General features: G+C 43.1%; 1 protein-coding gene across 3 annotated transcripts in view; it reads left to right on the top strand.

Moving 5' to 3' along the window:
- The window catches only part of CCDC93 (coiled-coil domain containing 93), a 91,392-nt gene that overhangs the window by 28,368 nt on the left and 44,426 nt on the right, over positions 1-18,598 (top strand). For all 3 annotated transcript variants that reach the window (XR_004350679.1, XM_032637089.1, XM_032637090.1), the window contains 4 exons: positions 6,404-6,440; positions 9,075-9,167; positions 9,454-9,504; positions 10,369-10,455. Coding sequence is in view for 2 of the 3 variants with exons in the window: in XM_032637089.1 (XP_032492980.1) it covers positions 6,404-6,440; positions 9,075-9,167; positions 9,454-9,504; positions 10,369-10,455 (268 nt within the window). In the remaining variant the exon portion in view is untranslated. The remainder of the gene's footprint in view (positions 1-6,403; positions 6,441-9,074; positions 9,168-9,453; positions 9,505-10,368; positions 10,456-18,598) is intronic.

Below are 18,598 nucleotides of genomic sequence, written 5' to 3'. Positions count from 1 at the left end.
GGTAAAGAGAGGGTGAGTTTGTGAAGGTGGAGAATTCTGATGGTTTATTCAGCTCATTCCCCATTTTGCGAATGATGAAGACAGCATTCAGAAAGGTTAAAAAATAACCTGCCCAAGGTCAACTGCTAACTATTAAGAACTAGTAAGAGCCTCAAAGTGGGACTTGAACTCAGGTTTGCTGGACTCCAAAAACATGTCATCATTATTACCTACAAATGTTGTCTGAGCCTCTGGTGAGAGTTTGGTTCTTGATTTTAGGAAGACAGGCCCAGAGTTGGTTGTTGGATCTGAGACTGAACAACCAGAGAGTGGTTATTACAGCTGACAGAGCAAATGGGATAAAACTTATAGCCCCAAGAAGTGTCCTTTTATTCCCCTTCCTTGGGCAGGCTGCTCGCCTCCTTTCTGTCTCTCTTACTCCTCCCTTAGGGTTTTAAGTCAATACTCTCCACTGCTTGAGATCTTTCCCATTTGATGAGGATTACATAACAATGTCTTTATGAAGGATTTTGAACAGTTTGTCTCATGTGGAAAAAGGAAATGTCAACTGTTAGGTGCTGTCACCACCACCACCACCACCATCATCATCACCATAATCATCATCACCATAATCACAATCATCATCATCACCACCATCATCATTCTCATCACCACCGCCACCTACACCATCATCATCATCACCACCAACACCATCATCATCACCACCAACACCATCATCATCACCATCATCACCACCAACACCATCATCATCACCACCAACACCATCATCATCACCACCAACACCATCATCATCACCACCAACACCATCATCATCACCACCAACACCATCATCATCACCATCACTATCATCACCACCAACACCATCATCATCACCATCACTATCATCACCACCAACACCATCATCATCACCATCACTATCATCACCACCAATACCATCATCATCACCACCAACACCATCATCACCACCACCAACACCATCATCATCACCACCATCATCATCATCACCATCATCTTCCTCTTCATCACCATCACCATCACCACCATCATCTTCATCACCATCATCCTGAGCAGCAGCAGTTTTCAGTTCTCAGATGCGCTTAAATGTGACCTTTAGATGCAGATGAGGAGCCTCACCTGAGCCCCTCCTTTCAGTTCTCCTCATCCCTATGTTCTCCTTACCCCCAGCTCTAGCCCTCCCTCCAGCTCCTTTATGAGAAGCCTTACCCTCTTCCCTTTCCTTCCTAATCCGGCAAGGCTGGGCGCCTACTGCCTCAGGGACTCACTCCACCCCTCCCTGCCTCCCCCTAACTGTTGTAGCACCCCTTAATTGCTCATCCCCACCTAGGAATCCTAATCCCTCATCTGTTGTCAGTGCTTCTGTTTTCCTCTTCATCTCGCCTCTTGACAAGATGGAAAATACTTTGACTCCTAGAATAACAAGGTCTGAAAACAGTGTTTCTTCTTTGGGGTTAGAGGTCAGTCATCAGCCTAAGCCCGCAGAGCATCTGGCTTTGAGGCCCGCATCCCAGTTTCTTCTCCCTTTTTTGACTTTCAGTTGCTCAAATAAGGCTAGACTTTGAGCCTCGCCAACTATACTGAGGACCTTATGGACTGTGTGTCTTGTTAAAAACATGTTGGACATATTTGTTTAAATGTTGTGTTGTTGGGAAAACAAGACTCATAGTTTCAATTTTAGACTTAAACACAATTGTATCTTTATAGTATTTCAATTATATTATGGGTCCAATCAACTTTTAAGAGCTAAACTTAAACAACTAACCACACTATGAAACTGTCACTGTGGGGAAGTGCATTTTAAGTGCATATGACATGTCTCTCCCAACCTGTGTCCCCTCTGAAGGCCCATGACATGCTCATAGAGTATTTAGTAAATGCTAGTTGACTGAACAAAGAACAGAATCCACAGTCCTTAGTATTTAGGGCTATTTTATGCCCCTGATTTGTTCTGGATTCCAGACGATTTGATATGTCTTACTTTGCCCTAGGGGAGAAAGTTAGTTTGTTTTCTAGAACTGTGATGTGCAGTATGGTAGCCAGTAGCCACGTGTGACTGTTGAGCACTTACAATGTGACTAGTATGGCTCAGGAACAGAATTTTAACAGTTAAGTTAAATTTAAATTTTTTTATTACATGCTTTAGTTATTGGAATATGTTTAAGTATGTCTGGAATAACTTGGGTATGTGAACACTGATTTAAAGTTCTAGAAGATGTACATCCTTGATGATAAAGACCGAGTCCTGGGTCTGGAGTGTGAGGAAGTGACTGGGTGGTGAGAGGGCTGGAGCTCTGTTGGTGTTGACGGTGTAGACATCAGCTGGGTTGGTGGGTCAGAGCTAACAATGGGAAATCCAGGAGAACACTGAAGCACGTGGCACTGCATATCAGGCTGGTGCTCGAGAGGAAAGGGCCCAGCTGACAGGGCAAGAGGAAAGGTAGGTTGTAGGATACAGCATGAAAGGATGCTCTAGGAAGGATGAAAGAGAAGTAAATGTGTTTGTAGTAGAAATAAGTTGAAGCATCTCCCTGCTCTTCGTGAGGATGATAGGCTGCAAAAGGGTATCACGTTCTCCTGGTGAAACTCAAACAGCACGGAAGAGTCTCCCAGAGATGTGGGACCAGTGAGCAAATGAGGCAGGCGTTGATAGGCAGCTGAGGACAGCTCTTTTTTGTCATGAAAGAGTTGCCACTATGTCACATGGAGAAGGAAACCTTTAGAAGAGTCAGCGGGACTCTTCATTCAGCAAACGTTAATCAAGTACCTACTATGTGCCAGGCACTGCACTAGACGCCGGGGATACAAAAGTGAATATTCATAGCAGCACTATTCACAGTCACCAAAAAGTGGAAACAAACCAGATGTCCATCAGCTGCTGAATGGACAAAATGTGGTTTTTTCATACAATGGGATACTATTGAGTCATGAAAAGGCATTAAGTACTGATTCATGCTATAATATTGATGAACTTTGAAAGCACGCTAAGTGAAAGAACCCAGGCACAAAAGGCCACGTGTTGTACGATTCCATTTATATGAAATGTTCAGGATAGGCAAATCCACAGAGATGGAAAGTAGATTAGTGGTTGCCAGGGGAAGGGGATAGGGGACAATTGGACTAACTGCTATTTATATATATTAGTTGTGGAGCTCTTTGGGTGATGGAACTATTCTAGAATTAGATAGTAGTGGTGGTTGCACAAAGTAGTGAATACACTAAAAACCACTGAAGTATACCTTTTAAAATGGCGAATTTTATGTTATATGAATTATACCTCAATTTAAAAAACGTAAAGAAAAAAAAAGTGAATGGGGCTTCCCTGGTGGCGCAGTGGTTGAGAGTCCGCCTGCTGATGCAGGGGACGCGGGTTCGTGCCCTGGTCCAGGAAGATCCCACATGCCGTGGAGCAGCTGGGCCCCTGAGCCATGGCCGCTGAGCCTGCGCATCCAGAGCCTGTGCTCTGCAACGGGAGAGGCCACAACAATGAGAAGGCCGTGTACCGCAAAAAAAAAGTGAATGAAGCAAATTTCTTCCCCTCCAGGGCTCAACAGACAGATTGCACATAACACATAATTATTGGACCCCGTGGGTGTCAACACAGAAGTGCCTATCTGTGTGGGCCTAACCTAGTTTTGGGTGGTCAGAAAAGTCTTCCCAGAGCCTCTGTCTTTAAGGAGAAGTAGCTGGGACCTGGGAATTGAAATACTCAGATTTAGCTGTTTACTGCTTTATTTGAAAAATCTGTAAAGTTCCTGGCCCTTAGATAAGGCCCGTCTGCCTGAGGGTATGTCTTCTGCCCTGAAGGTCTCCACAGACTGAAGGCCTGGGAAACAAAAGAATACCCAGGGTGCAAGGACACTTCTAGGAGTGGGAAGCTTCAGAGAGACCCTCTGTTGGTCAGCGCTCCCTGGTTCAGGACACAAAACCTTCCCACTAGTTTCAGCAGAAAAGATTGATTGCAGGGGTGGATGGGAGGAGTTAAGAGATGTGACGTAGGCTGAGCAGGGTCACTTCCCAAGTGTCACATTAGATCTGGGCTGCCTGGGATGCAGCTTCTGCCTCCGTCATCAGGAAGCTAGTGAACAGCCTGTGGAGTTGGGAAGCTGGTACTGCAGCTACTGACAAAGAAACCACCCACTTTGCCAAAATCAGAAAACCACCGTGACAGCTTCTGGCCCCAGAACCAGGGTACTGCTACTGTGATCCACACCAGTGCAGTGAATCCTTTGTGCTTTTGCTGTCTCCTTCTCTACCTGCTACACATTCAGAACTCCAGCAAATGCATCTCATTGATGGAACCTAAGTAGTATTCAGAGCCCCAGGTGCAAGAGAGTATGGAAAATAGAGTTATTTGTTCTCCTGCCTCCACGGTATAGTAAGATGCTAGATGTTGACTAAGCCAGTTCACTGAATCTGCCGTAAGGTCCCGTACAGGATTTGGGTGGATACTCAACACATAACTTTAGTCTGCTGTACTTTGGGCCTGTAGATCTGTGCCTAGAGGATGGGCACAGTGTAACCGGCAGTGACTTTTGGTCTCTCCAGTTATAAGACAACCTGTTGCAAGGTCGGGTGATACTTTTGGCTTCTTGATTTCTCCATTTTCTTGGAGAAGGATACAGACAGGCAAACAGGCAGTTGGACATGATTTCTGTCCAGGAAGTAGGGGGAACACGTACAGGCGCAGGGATGGATCAGCCAGGGCAGAATGTTTGAGCAATTGAAAAGTTTCCAACCCAAACTACCCAGCCTGTAGTTTGTATCTCCTTCTGGCCCTCCCGTACCGTCAGTGGTAATTTATAGAAATCCTATGGAAGCTGTTTAAACAGGGCTTGGGATCATGTTTGCAATCCCATATCAGTGGTACAAAGCTCAGAGAAGTGAAGCAATTTCCCCCATGTTACACAGTTTGCTGGCACCAGAGTGAAGACTCTAGCTAAACCCATTGTCCTGACTTTCTACCAGACTCAACTGTAAACTAAGCCTGTGATTTGTCAGCAGAGTTCTAAGCAATCCTGTGCCCAAGTGTGTCTTTCCCTTCACACTCATCACATGGCAGGCAAAGCACTGGTCCCAGATTGAGATTTTCAGATTGAAAGTGGAACTGACTTTTGGAAATGACTAAAACCATCCAAAGCAAAGTCTGGGAACACTTCAAAGAAGAGGTGGCTTTAGAGCTGAGGTGTGAGGAGTGATTAGGAAAGTAGGAGGAGCCAGGAGAATAACACAGTGTGCAGAGCTCTGCTCGGGGGCTGATGCACAGGAGTGGGGAAGGTGACCTGCTGGTGGTGAGTGACGCTCAGCGGTTGTTAGGCGGGGCCGTGGAAGGGAGGCCCTAGTGACAGTGCCCACAAGGGCAGGTGTTCCCTGCCAGTGACAGATGTGGGCCAGGCCAGCGGGAGGTTGAATAAGGGATGGGGAAGGAAGAGGGGGCGTGGAGGCCCGAGACCAGGTCAGAGGCCAGCACACGACGCAGCAAGCAGGGTGAGGGCAGAGCAGGAGCCCTTAATTTGTTTTTCTTAAATGCTTGCATGTGATTTTATTTCTTTAAAAACTATTTAAAGGTAAGTGAGTTTGGGTGTTTTGCATTACGGTTTTTTGTTCTAGGTCGAACGCTTTTTGCATTGCTTTAAAAAATAGATATTGGGTGGCGCAGTGGTTGAGAGTCTGCCTGCTGATGCAGGGGACATGGGTTCGTGTCCCAGTCCGGGAAGATCCCACATGCCACGGAGCGGCTGGGCCCGTGAGCCATGGCCACTGAGCCTGCGCATCCGGAGCCTGTGCTCCGCAATGGGAGAGGCCACAACAGTGAGAGGCCTGCGTAACGCAAAAAAATAAATAAATAAAATAAAAAATAGATATTAATTAGAACCTGAAAAGTTAATGTAAACTAAAGTGCATTTGTGAGCATCTTTGAATTTAAACTTGGCGTGAAGTGAGCACACAACATTATTGGCGTCATGCTTGGATTGCGTTTGAGAATAAAAAATGGGCTGGACATGAGGTTATGAAAGTAGTCATTTAGAGAGCATGTTTAGCTTGAGCCAACACATGCACATATCATACAGATATTTTTAAGGCTTTTAGCTTAAACCGTGGATCTGAAATACAGTTCCTGATTCAAAGAGTAGTAATCGCACTTAAAGAGAACGTTGCACTCTGCAGGAAGAGTTCCCATTTATAGTATTTATATGGCAAATAGAACGGCGGGCACTTTATTCAGAAACAGTGGGATATGTTTTTGGTTTAGGCACTTGAAACGTTCTCCAGTCACCAAATAGCCTAAATTCTTTGTGGTGCTTTTCATATGAAAATCCAACTAAAATGCCTGTGATCAAATTATTTTTTTAATAGTAATTGAACTCCCCTCTTTTGTGGCTTGCAGGAGGTATGGATTTAGCCGCCAGAGCAAAGCAGAGAAGGTAAGAAAAGCTTGGCTAATGGGAGAGAATGTTTGAGAGACGCAAGTGCTACTTCCCTTTGCCTCTGTCCCACGCGGACAGGCTCCCAGCAGGGGTGGGACAGCAGGAACCTGGTCCTTGGGCAACCCCGGGCAGCGGGGATGTGCCAGCAGCCTTTGGCCCCTGAATCTCCCTCGTGGCATCCCCAGTCTGTTGCCCGTGCAGGCTGCGGAGCTGAGGCAACACCTCATCATGGGACTGGAAGTGAAGGGTGATTGGAAGTCATGACACCAGGGTCAAACAGACAGCCTGTAATAACTCTAAAACCGTAGAGACGAAGTCCACTCCCAGAGCCCTTAGCACTCCTCATCTGATGAGAGAGGCCCTACACAGGTGTCAGCAGGCTGATGGTGGTGAGAGAGAGCACGTTACAGGCTGGCCCTGTACTAAGACAACCTGGTGTGGAAAAAACGGAAAGTCAAGATGGGGTTTTATAAGTCCCTAAAAGAGTATCAAGGATTTCTCTTCATTCATGTATTTTTTTTATATGTATCAGTATTCATTCACGGTTCTTAACTGTCAGCAGCAGGGCAGGCATATAAATCTTATAGTGCCAAACCTTTCCTGTGTTCAGGCCCTTTGTTCAGGGCTCTACATGTATTTTTTTCACTGATTCCTCTGAACAGGTCTGTGAGGAAGATACTTATTTCTGTTTTTCAGGGCAGAAAGCTGAGGTTCAGAGAGGCTCAGTGATTGGTCTAAGATCACACAGCTCCTAAAGTGCCATAATAAGAATCTGAACCCACATCTGTGTGACATCAAAGCCTGTGCTCTTATCCACTGCCTTCTCAATAATAATATGCTAACTAAAGTGACCAGTGGCCTCTTAAAAAATAGAGTCCACAGCTTGAGATCTAGTAAAACCTCTTTCCTCATTCCCCTCCTGACCCCCAGATTTTCTTGAATGAGACACCACTCTGCCTGCTCTTCTCCTGCCACCCCTCCTCTGTCCAGATCCCCCATTCCTCAGTCCTTCCAGGAAGCCTTCCCTGACCCCGGCCTCCCTCTGCTTTCTGTGGCCATTGTCTCAGTCCTTGGAGGGCACTGACAGTGACTTGGAGCATATGTTCTAAAGCCAGACTGGCTGGTTTCAAATCCTAGCTCCTGCCCTTCACTGTGTGACTTTGGTCGGTATACTTTGTTGTGCCTTAGTTCACAGCATCTGTGAAATGGGGGCAGAAATTGTACTACCTCACAACGTTGTTGTGAAGATTAAAATATAAAGGATGTAGAATAATCCAACCCATAGTGCACATCTACTAAGCGTTAACTATCATCATTATATGATTCTCATTAACAGTGATTTATGCATTCATTATGACATCTTCTTTTTTGGTTTTCTTATTATTTCTTCCACATCTGTGTTTTCACTCAACCAAACAGCCATTTCCTCCAAAGCAAGGTTTTTTTTCTGGATCTGAGTGTCACGTGGCATCTAATGTATAAGAATTTGATGTGTATGTGTGATATGTAATTTTAAGTCTGAAAAGAATGTCTGTGTATATGACTATATTCTGAAATAAGGCAGTTTGGTTATGATTGGAAAAATCGTGAGATGCCCATGAAATATTATTTGCATTGGCCTTGCCTTATCATTCTCATGTGAGATGGCACATTTGAACTGGAAGTCTTATCCCCTGTAGATATATGCAGGCGCTCAGGCCATGCCCCAGGGTCAGTCATAGGCTTGTTATAGAAATTCATCTCAGAACTGGGATGGTCTCAGAAGGGTATCTGAGGGCAGTCCTCTCATTCAACCCTAGAAGACCCCAGTATCCAGAGAAGGTAAGCCTGAGGTTGCCAGCTGGTGAATGGCAAAGATGGAGCTAAAACCAAGAACCCTAGACTTGCAGCCCAGGTTTGGGGAGCAGCCGTTACTCCAGGTGTCCTGAGTGTGGTGCGGTACATTTAGGCCTTGAGCTGGGTCCATAGCCTAGAGCTTGATCACCAGGGCAAGCAGTTTAGAGTCTTATTCTTCAGGCCAGTGGTTTTCAAACTTTGCTGACCACTCTTGGCAGTAAGAACTCTGTTTTTCATCATGGTTCAGTACACACACACACACACACACACACCCCTGCAGATACAACCCCAAAAACAAAAGTTTCACAAAGCGGTACATAACCCTTTACTACCTGTAGTGCACTTGGATGTGTTGTGTTCTGTTGTTTTTATTTAATTTATTTAGATGCCAATCATACCTGATAAATTACTTTCATATCCCACTAATGGGTCTCTGTTGAAAAACAGGCAGTGATCTTAAGGCAGTGATATGCTCTTAGCAGGAATTAAAGTAGGGGAAGACCCAAGCAAAGTGTAAGGGTAAGTCTGGCAAGGTGTATGACCTGATAGGAATTGCGTCGGTGAGCAGTTCAGAAATGGAGGCGGGCATTGGGTGAGACCCGAGGCTCCAGCTGCTTGGGCTGTGGTTGTAGTGGAAGCCCCGGTCTCTGAACCTCGCTCTCTTTCCCCGAGACTGGGTGACTTGTCCAGATCTGTGTGTTTTCTTTCACAGACTCACTCTCCTTTGCAGTGTTGTCCTTTCTCTACTGAATCTCCAACTGCAGTGCTCAGCTGTTTTCCCACCTTCCCTTCCAGGCCGAGGACAAGAAAATGGCACTTCCCACAGGGCTGTTAGCTGCAGAGAAAGCCGACGCCCACGAGGAAGACGAGCTTCAGGCTGCTGAAGAGGTGAGTGGTCCACGTAGCCCCTGCGGTTTCCGCCTAAGTCTTTGGGGGAAATCTCGCTTTCATCGCAGCTCTCCAGGATGGCCAGCTGCCTCTCACAGCCAGCTGCTGTTGGCTGGCCTTTCACGCCCTTTTCAGCTTCCTTTCATCACCTCTCATGAGGCTCACCGTAAAACGAGACCGGCTGAAATAGCCCTTGGATTCCACTGTGAAGACCTATTGCAACACCCTGCTTAAGTCTTGTGTGGTCAGACCTGCTCACTGCTACCTCTCCCTGTTCTTCTTTTAGCAGCGTATTCAGTCCCTGATGACCAAGATGACTGCCATGGCACGTGAGGAGGTGAGGCAGGCATGGTCATGTGGGTGGGCGTGGTGTGGAGGTGGAGGCCTGGCACCACCCCGGCTCTGCTATGAGGGGGCCTCTTCCAAGTGTCCACCTTCAGGGCCCTCTCGTTTCAGCACCCTGCTTCCCGTTTTCTTGGGATCTTTCTTTTGGAAACCTTTTATACATGCACGGTGTTGCTGTCCATGGGAACCTCTAGGAGGGAGATTTGAAGGACCCATGTGAAGACAGGATGTCCCAGCTGGGATGGCATCACAGGGCCCCTGCAGGAGAGCTGTGGTTCAGCCCTGCCTTTCCATAACTGCATGTGGCATCCCATGCCAAAGGAGCCCTTGTTTCCCTCCTACACCATCTAGGTAGATGATAGGGTACTAAATATATATTCACTCTTCCCAGAGCTCATTCATGACCTGTGTTAAAAGGTTTAACCAAGTGCTTTGAAAGGAGAATTCCTTTTTTGGGCAGGAAGGGCCTGTGGCAGTCAAGAGGTAGTTCAGGAATTCTGAGATCCCGTTTCCTCTCCCATTTGTACTTTTTTCCTCTGAGTCCTATGCCTGCCAAGTTCCCTTCAGGCTCTTTTTAGTGACCCTCAGCAGTAAAATCCCTGGAATGATTCTCCAGGATACCCAGGGTCCGAGGAGAATCTAACACAGCCTGCTGAGTGACTCAGGAGGAGGGAGGTGACTTAACCTTTGCCCTGAAGCTTGTTTTCTCCCTTCCATGTTTCCGAACACATGAGCAAAAGCCAAATTACTTTTTCCCCTGGGAATATTATCTATTTTACTTTAATAGTGTTCAGGGTTTCCAGTTGTGTGAAAGACAGTGCACGGCCTTGAGAACACACCCTCCCTGTGATTGCAGAGCCGTCTGACCGCTAGTTCCGTGGGCCAGATCGTGGGCCTCTGCTCTGCCGAGATCAAGCAGATTGTGTCTGAGTATGCAGAGAAGGTATGTGGGGACCCAGCTGGAGCCTTTGCCTCAGATACTGCCCCAAGGACTTCTCCTGCTTACCTAACCCCTCCCAGCAGTGAGGGAGGCAAGTTGTAATTCATCAGCCATGTTTGTCAAAAACATACACCATGCAGAGTCATCCGCGTTTGCCCGTTAGCTGAATTCATTTTCTTCTGCAGTGCCTATTTTTCTATAAATATAAAGAGAAAACCTGTCTCTCAGAGCAATTATTGCATCTGATAAATGGACGTGTTAGGTACAGCACCCGCATTTTTCCTTCTCTACCAGGCTTCTTATAACTTGGGCTCAGTTTGGTGATGGGGCTGAGGGATGAAACTTTGCCGCTTAGGAGATAAACCCCATAAGTCAGCTAAGCCCAAGGCAAAATTTTGTGTTCTGCTTTATTAAAAGGGTATAGAATGAACAAAAGCCTGAAAGTCATATTTCAGCGTTAGATTTTTTTCCATCCTAAGAATAGGCAGCAGGACCTTGAATATTTCAGGGAGACAGTGATTAATCATTTTGCACATAACTGATTCTGGTCTGGCTGAAACATAGTATCGGTAAAATCAGATTTACAGGGCATTGTTTCACGTCCTTCCTTCCCCAGCCCTACTCAGGCTGCCCCACTAAAACGTTGATGTCTGTTGAAGCATCCAGCTTTGCTGTCCCTGTCTCAACAGCCTTGACGACAAATTAGCTCTGCCCTGACCCTCTGAGCAATGTTCTTCTGAAGCAGTTGCACAGATGATGTAGTTGGGGAACAGCTGTCACCTGTAACCTGGTAGCTATAATCTGCTGTCAACACAGCGGGTGGTCACCTCCCACCAAGTGAGGGGCCTTCTGAGTAAGACTGAGTAAAATGGTACAGAGTAGTGGTTACCAGAGGGGAGGAAGGTGGAGGGAGGGCGAAATGGGTAAAGGGAGTCAACAGTACGGTGACGGATGGAAACAACTTTTGTTGGTGGACACACTTTCAGAAGTCGAAATAAAGTGTTGTACACATAAATTCATGTAATGTTATAAACCAGCTTTTTAAAAATGGCATAGAATGTCTGGGGAATGGAGTTCTATTGTTTTCCCCGCCCTCCAAATCAATGCTTCTTAACATGGGTTTTCTAATCCAACTTTCATAGAATCCAGAGTATCCTGTATTTTAATTTACCACCTAGAAAAGGTGACAGTTGTCAAAGTGTCATCTGAGATTTGACCGGAAAAAGATTTAGGTCATCCTAAAAGTACCAGTAAAATCAAAAGACTTGAAGACATAGTTGTGGAAAGAGTGATTAATTCACTGCCCTAAGAAGAAGTTATCTTGGTTTGCAGTCAGCACACACACCTGGATGGCAAGAGGGTGAGTCTGTACCTGCCCTTAGGTCGCCACATGGCATTGCTGAATCCAGTTTTTACCAAAAGACAAATGGATGGGGCACTCACTGCTGTTCCTACAGGGACTCTGATTTTTATCTTCATACTTGCCCACTGCAAGCAGATAGGAGCTCAGATGATAAGAGGGGAAGCAAGTAGGCAGACCCTCCTTAGTATACCTGTCCTTGCTTGCGAGTCTTGAAGCTTACCTGCCTTCCCCATCAGCTCAGCAATTCCTGCTGGGCCTCTATCCCCTGAGCGTTCCCTACCTCACCCTTGTACAGTGATCCGATGGCTGCATTCTGTATTCTTGCTTCTCTGCATCTGTTCTGTTCTTCCAGAAAAGAGTGAGATAGTAGTTTTGGACAGGTCTTTTTCCAAGGACGTATGTAATTAAAACTTCTCATGGAGAATTGGAGTTCACCAGTTCATTGCTTGATTGTCTGCGTTATTTGCATTAAATATATAGCATTAAAGACAAGTACTTTTAAAATTAAATTGCCTTTAATCCTGTTCCCGTATCACAGTTATCTCACATTTGCATATTTAATCCGGTGTTTGTCCCCAGATATCCATGGTAACACCTAGTTGCAATCATCATGTGTGTCTAGAAGAGGTAGAACAGTGTAGTTACAAACACAGCATTGGAGTCCTATCTTGGTTCACGCCTGTCTCCTCAACTTCCTAGCTCTGTGACCTTGGGCAGTTTATTTAACTTCTTTGCTCTAGTATCTTCATCTATAAAATAGGAATAATATAACTTTCCTGGCACGGCGTTGTGAAGATTAAATGAAATGTGAACAAAATGCCTAAAACAGTTCCTGGCACGTTATAGCCATGCACCTAATGGTAGGCTTTATTTGCACTTTTACAATTTGCTTTTTTTTTGGTCACATCAAATTCTAAACACTTTCCACGTTTCCAGTCTTCAGAATAGTTTTCACATGGATCTGATAGAGTAATTCATTACATTTCAGCTCATTTTTTATTATGTTTAATCCTTTAAGCTATGTAGAGTTCATTTTTATTTAGTCTAAGTGTACATTCATCCTAGTTTTCCTGCTCCTATCCACTTAATATCATTTATCAAATAATTTCTTTATACTCATTTGGAGATACTTTGTTATATTTTTGTATTTTAGATCTAATTTAAACTATGTATTTTCTTTATTGGTTTAAACTTCTATTTTTATTCAAGTTCCATGGTAAAATCATGTTTGCTTTTTTGTTTTTGTTATTTGCTTTATTTGTTTGCTATAGTCTTGTCAATATCCTCCAGCCAAAGACCACTAGGAACATACCCATAGTTGAACAAGTTGGGTTTATTGCTGGTTGTAGTGAGGGAGACCACACACCAATGGGGAATGATGCAGCATCTCAGTAAGGAGGCATCAGAAAAGACTTAGGGGATTCAGACTTGTTTTAGGGGATTTGGGGGAAGCTTCAAGAAAGTAGAGCTTTGCTCTGTGTTGTATGCCTTAAGGAGGGGCAATTCAGTGAATATTATGTAAAGAAATCTATGAGACAGGGGCAGTGAATCAAGGTTGAAGCTGTATGCCCATGTTAGCTGGTATAGGGGGATGTTTGATCATTTAGGGGATTTGAACAATGTTCAGGTTTCTGTCCATGTACAAACATGATTACAGAGTGGTCGATGCTTGTGCGTGTCTGATGTTGCTGTTCTCCGGAATTATTTACATTTAACACCGAAGCCTAGTATGAGTGCAGGCCAGCTCCCAGCAACATCAAGGCCTTGCTGAGAGTACCAGATTAGCTCTCAGATGTCAGGGGCTGCTTTTCTCTTTCTCTGAATTTAGTTATGTATTGCTACACAGGAATATTACATAAATGCGGTGGCCTAAAATAACATAGTTTATTATTGCACTTTCTGTGGGTAAGTGGTTGGCACAGTGTAGCAGGGTCCTTTGTTTCAGACTCTTACAAGGTTACAGTGAAGGTGCTGACCTGGCCTGCGGTCTCATCTGAGGCTTGACTGGAGAAGGATCCACTTCCAAGTTCACATGGTTGTTGGCAGCATTCAGTTCCTTGACACCCGTTGGCTGAGGTCAGCAGTTCTGGCAGTCAGCTGGAGGCTGCCCTCAGTTCCTTGCCAGGTGGGCCTCACCAACATCACTTATTTCATCAAAGCCAGCAAAGGAGGCACCTCCCCACAAGACAGACATTACAGTTTTATGTGACATAATTATGTACATGCATCCCACCACGTTTGCAGAGACTGTGGGGCTCTGTTAGAGTTGCCCACCACAGCGTATTTGTTTTTCTCTTTAATCTTACTGCCATACATTGGGCTGAAACAGGGCACTGGCAATCCATCTAAAAATCCATGCCCCTACCTTCCTGGCCTCAGTAATGAAACCCTTGAAAGTAGAGATGGGATTGGGGAATGCTCAGGAGGAAAGCCTTTGGTGGCACTTGAAAGAAACCCAAATTAGGCTGAGATCAGGATGGATTTTTTGCTTAGTGAAGAAAAGGGACGCAATAATTTGGGGAGGATGAAAGTGTGAAAGTGATTTTGTGACTAGGGAATGAATCAAACAGCCTGCCTGGTGCGAGTGGTTGGAAAGTCGACAGGCACTGAGAAATAAAAATGAAGTAAAAAACATGTGCAGGCTCCTCTTTCATTTGTAAAAGTTCACAGGTTCTTACAACAGTGTAACATGGTACATAATCCATGTTTTTCAGAGCAAGTCCCTGAGATACATAACTCAATTTAATATGGTTCCTGTAAAGCAGGGAAGAGGAATGTGAATAAGCTTCCAGATACATAATTCATGAGTGTCAGCAGGCTTCGGCCAGGGAGCACCATCTCCCTTTGTTTCCAGAGGGTGACACTCTTCCCAGAATGTACTTGGTGAGGCACCACTGTGCTTCGTGGTGTTACTGTCCAACATGCTCACTGCCTCGTAGCATTCATTTTTGCAGGGAAGAAGAATCTAGTACTGTGATTTGCAGAAAACTAAAAGCTTGACTGTCCCCAAAATACTTCCACTGTACTATCCCAGAAGGAAGGAAAGGAAGCTGAGCCAGGCAAGGCTGGGCCAGGGAAGGTGCAGGGTGCCTAGAAAGGCAGGAAGGGACTCTCCTCAATGCCACATGTTAATCAACTGTACACCATTTTGACTCATCTGCGACTAAATCATTCTTGGTCAACATCTCCCTGAGACAGGATCTGAAAACATTTTGTACATCTAGAGGCACAGATCTGTCTTGGGGAATCAGAAGAATCTACCCTGAGTGCCTTCTCAGTGCCAGATACTTTAAAAAAATTTTTTTTTTATTAAAGTATAGTTGATTTACAACATTACATTACTTTTGGGTGTACAGCATAGTGATTCAGTATTTTATAGACTATACTCTGTTTAAAGTTATTACAAAATAATGGCTGTATTTCCCTGTGCTATACAATGTATCCTTGTTGCTTATTTATCTTATACATAGTATTTTGTATCTCTTAATCCCATACCCCTATCTTGTCCCTCCCCCAACCCTTCTCCCTACTGGTAGCCACTAGTTTGTTTTCTATATCTGTGCATTTGTTTTTTTATAGATTCTATATATAAGTGATAACATACAGTAATTGTCTTTCTGTCTTATTTCACTGAACATAATACTCTCTAGGTCCATCCACGTTTTTGCAGATGGCAGAATTTCATTTTTTAATGGCTGAGTAATATTCCATTGTGTGTGGAGTGTGTGTGTTTGTGTGTGCGAGTGGTTGGAAAGTCGACAGGCACTGAGAAATAAAAATGAAGTAAAAAACATGTGCAGGCTCCTCTTTCATTTGTAAAAGTTCACAGGTTCTTACAACAGTGTAACATGGTACGTAATCCATGTTTTTCAGAGCAAGTCCCTGAGATACATAACTCAATTTAATATGGTTCCTGTAAAGCAGGGAAGAGGAATGTGATTTGTGATTTGCAGAAAACTAAATCTTCATTCATCTGTTTATGGACACTCGGGTTGCTTCCACATCTTGGCTATTGTATAAATAATGCTGCTGTGAACATTGGGGTGCATGTATCTTTTTGAATTAGCATTTTCAGGTTATTTTGATATATACCTATGAGTAGAATTACTGGATTATATGGTAGTTCTATTTTTAGGCTTTTGAGGAACCTCCATACTGTTTTCCATAGTGGCTGTATCAATTTACATTCCCATCAGTAGTGTACAAGGGTTCCCTTTTCTCCACATCCTAACTGAAATGTGTTATTTGTAGACTTTTTGATGATAGCCATTCTGACAGATGTGTGATAGCTCATTGTGGTTTTGATTTGCATTTCTCTAATAATTAGCGATGTTGAACATCTTTTCGTTTGCCTGTTAGCCATCTGTACGTCTTCTTTGGAAAATGTCTGTTCAGATCTTCCGCCCGCTTTTTAATTGGGTTGTTTGTTTTTTTGATATTGAGTTGTATGAGCTGTTTATGTATTTTGAATACTAACCCCTTATCGGTAATATCATTTGCAAATATTTTCTTCCACTCCAACAGTTGTCTTTTCATTTTGTCAGTGGTTTCCTTTGCTATGCAAAAGCTTTTAAGTGTAATTAGGTCCCATTTGTTTATTTTTGCTTTTATTTATTTTTTTGCCTTAGGAGACAGATCCAAAAAAATATAGCTACAATTTATGTCAAAGAGTGTCCTGCCTATTTTCTCTTCCAGGAGTTTCATGGTTTCAGGTCTTACATTTAGGTCTTTAATTCATTTCGAGTTTGTTTTTGCATATGGTGTTGGGAAATGTTGTGATCTCATTCTTTTACATGTAGCTGTCCAGTTTTCCCAGCATCACTTGTTGAAGAGACTGTCTTTTCTCCATTGTATATTCTTGCCTTCTTTGTCGTAGATGAATTGATCATGGGTGTGTGGATTTATTTCTGGGCTTTCTATTCTGTTGCATTGATCTATGTGTCTGTTTTTGTGCCAGAACCATGCTGTTTTTGATTTCTGTAGCTTTGTAGCATAGTCTGAAGTTAGGGAGCATGATACCTCCAGCTTTGTTCATTTTTCTCAAGAGTGTTTTGGCAATTTGGAGTCTTTTATGGTTCCATATAAATTTTATGATTATTTGTTCTAGTTCTGTGGAAAGTGTCATGGGTATTTTGACAGGGATTTCATTAAATCTGTAGATTGCTTTGGGTAGTATGGCTATTTTAATAATATTAATTCTTCCAATCCAAGAGCACAGGAAATCTTTCCATATCTTTGAATTATCTTCAGTTTCCTTTATCAGTGTTTTATAATTTTCAGAATATAGTTCTTTTACCTCCTTGTTTAAGTTTATTCCTAGGTATTTTTTTGACACAATTTTAAATGAGATTTTGTTTTTAACTTTCTCCTTCTGATAGTTCATTATGAGTATATAGAAATGCAACAGATTTCTGTGTATTAATCTTGTATCCTTCAACCTTACTGAATTCATTTATTACTTCTAATAGTTTTTTTGGTGGAGACTTTAGGATTTTCTTTATATAGTGCCATGTCATCTGTAAATAGTAATGGTTTTACATCTTCCGTTCCAATTGGATGTCTGTCTTTCTTTCTTCCTTTCTTCCTTTGTTTCTTGTCTGATTGCTGTGGTTAGGACTTCCAATACGATGTTAAATAGAAGTGGTAAGAGTGGTCATTCTTCTCTTGTTCCTGATTTTAGGGGAAAGGCTTTCAGCTTTTTCCCATTGAGTATGATGTTAGCTGTGGGTTTATCGTAAATGGCCTTTATTATGTTGAGATATATTCCCTTTATACCCACTTTGAGAGTTTTAATCATGAATGGATGTTGAATTTTGTCAAATGCTTTCTCTGCATCTATGATCATGTGATTTTTATCTTTCCTTTTGTTAATGTGGTCTATAACCTTGACTGATTTGCAAATATTGGACCATCCTTGAAATCCTGGAATAAATCCCACTTGAGCATGGTGTATGATTCTTTGTATGTGTTGTTGGATTCAGTTTCCTAGTGTTTCACTGAGGATTTTTGCATCTACATTTATCAAAGATATTGGCTTGTAATTTTCTTCTTTTGTAGTGTCTTTGTCTGATTTTGGTATCCAGGTAATGATGGCCTCATAGAATGAATTTGGGAGTTTTTCAGAATAGTTTGGGAAGGATAGGTATAAGTTCTTTGTATGTTGGGTAGAATTTCCCAGTGAAACCATCTGGTCCTGGACTTTTCTTTGCAGGGAGTTTTTTTTTTTTATTCTGTTTCACATCTAGTAATCTGTCAAATTATCTGTTTATTCTTGACTCAGTTTTGGCAGGCTATATGTTTCTAGAAACTTGTGTGTTTCTTCTGAGTTTTCCAATTTGTTGGCATAGAACTGTTCATAGCATTCTCTTATGATTTTTGTATATCTGTGGCATCATTTGTTATTTCTTCACTTTCATTTCTTGTTTTGTTTATTTGGGTACTCTTTCATTTTCTTCTTGGTGAACTGGCTAAGGCTTTATCAATTTTATTTATCTTTTCAAAAAAAAAGACAGCTGTTAGGTTCATGAATTTTTTTCCATTGTTCTTTTGGTCTCTATTTCCTCTCTTATCTTTACTATTTCCTTCCTTCTGCTGACTTTAGACTTTGTTCTTCTTTCTCTAATTCCTTTAGATGTTAGGTTAGGTTGTTTATTTGAGGTTTTTCTTGTTTCTTCTAGAAGGCCTGTATCACTATAAACTTCCCTTTTAGAGCTGCTTTTGCTGCATCCCATAGATTTTTTAAAGTTGTGTTTCCATTTTCATTTGTCTTGAGGTATTTTCTGA

The sequence above is a fragment of the Phocoena sinus genome, chromosome 7 (genome assembly GCF_008692025.1).
Source record: "Phocoena sinus isolate mPhoSin1 chromosome 7, mPhoSin1.pri, whole genome shotgun sequence".
NCBI classification, from domain to species: Eukaryota; Metazoa; Chordata; class Mammalia; order Artiodactyla; family Phocoenidae; genus Phocoena; species Phocoena sinus.
The sequence above is the reverse complement of the archived record's forward strand: the minus strand, read 5'-3'. Positions and strand labels throughout refer to the sequence as shown.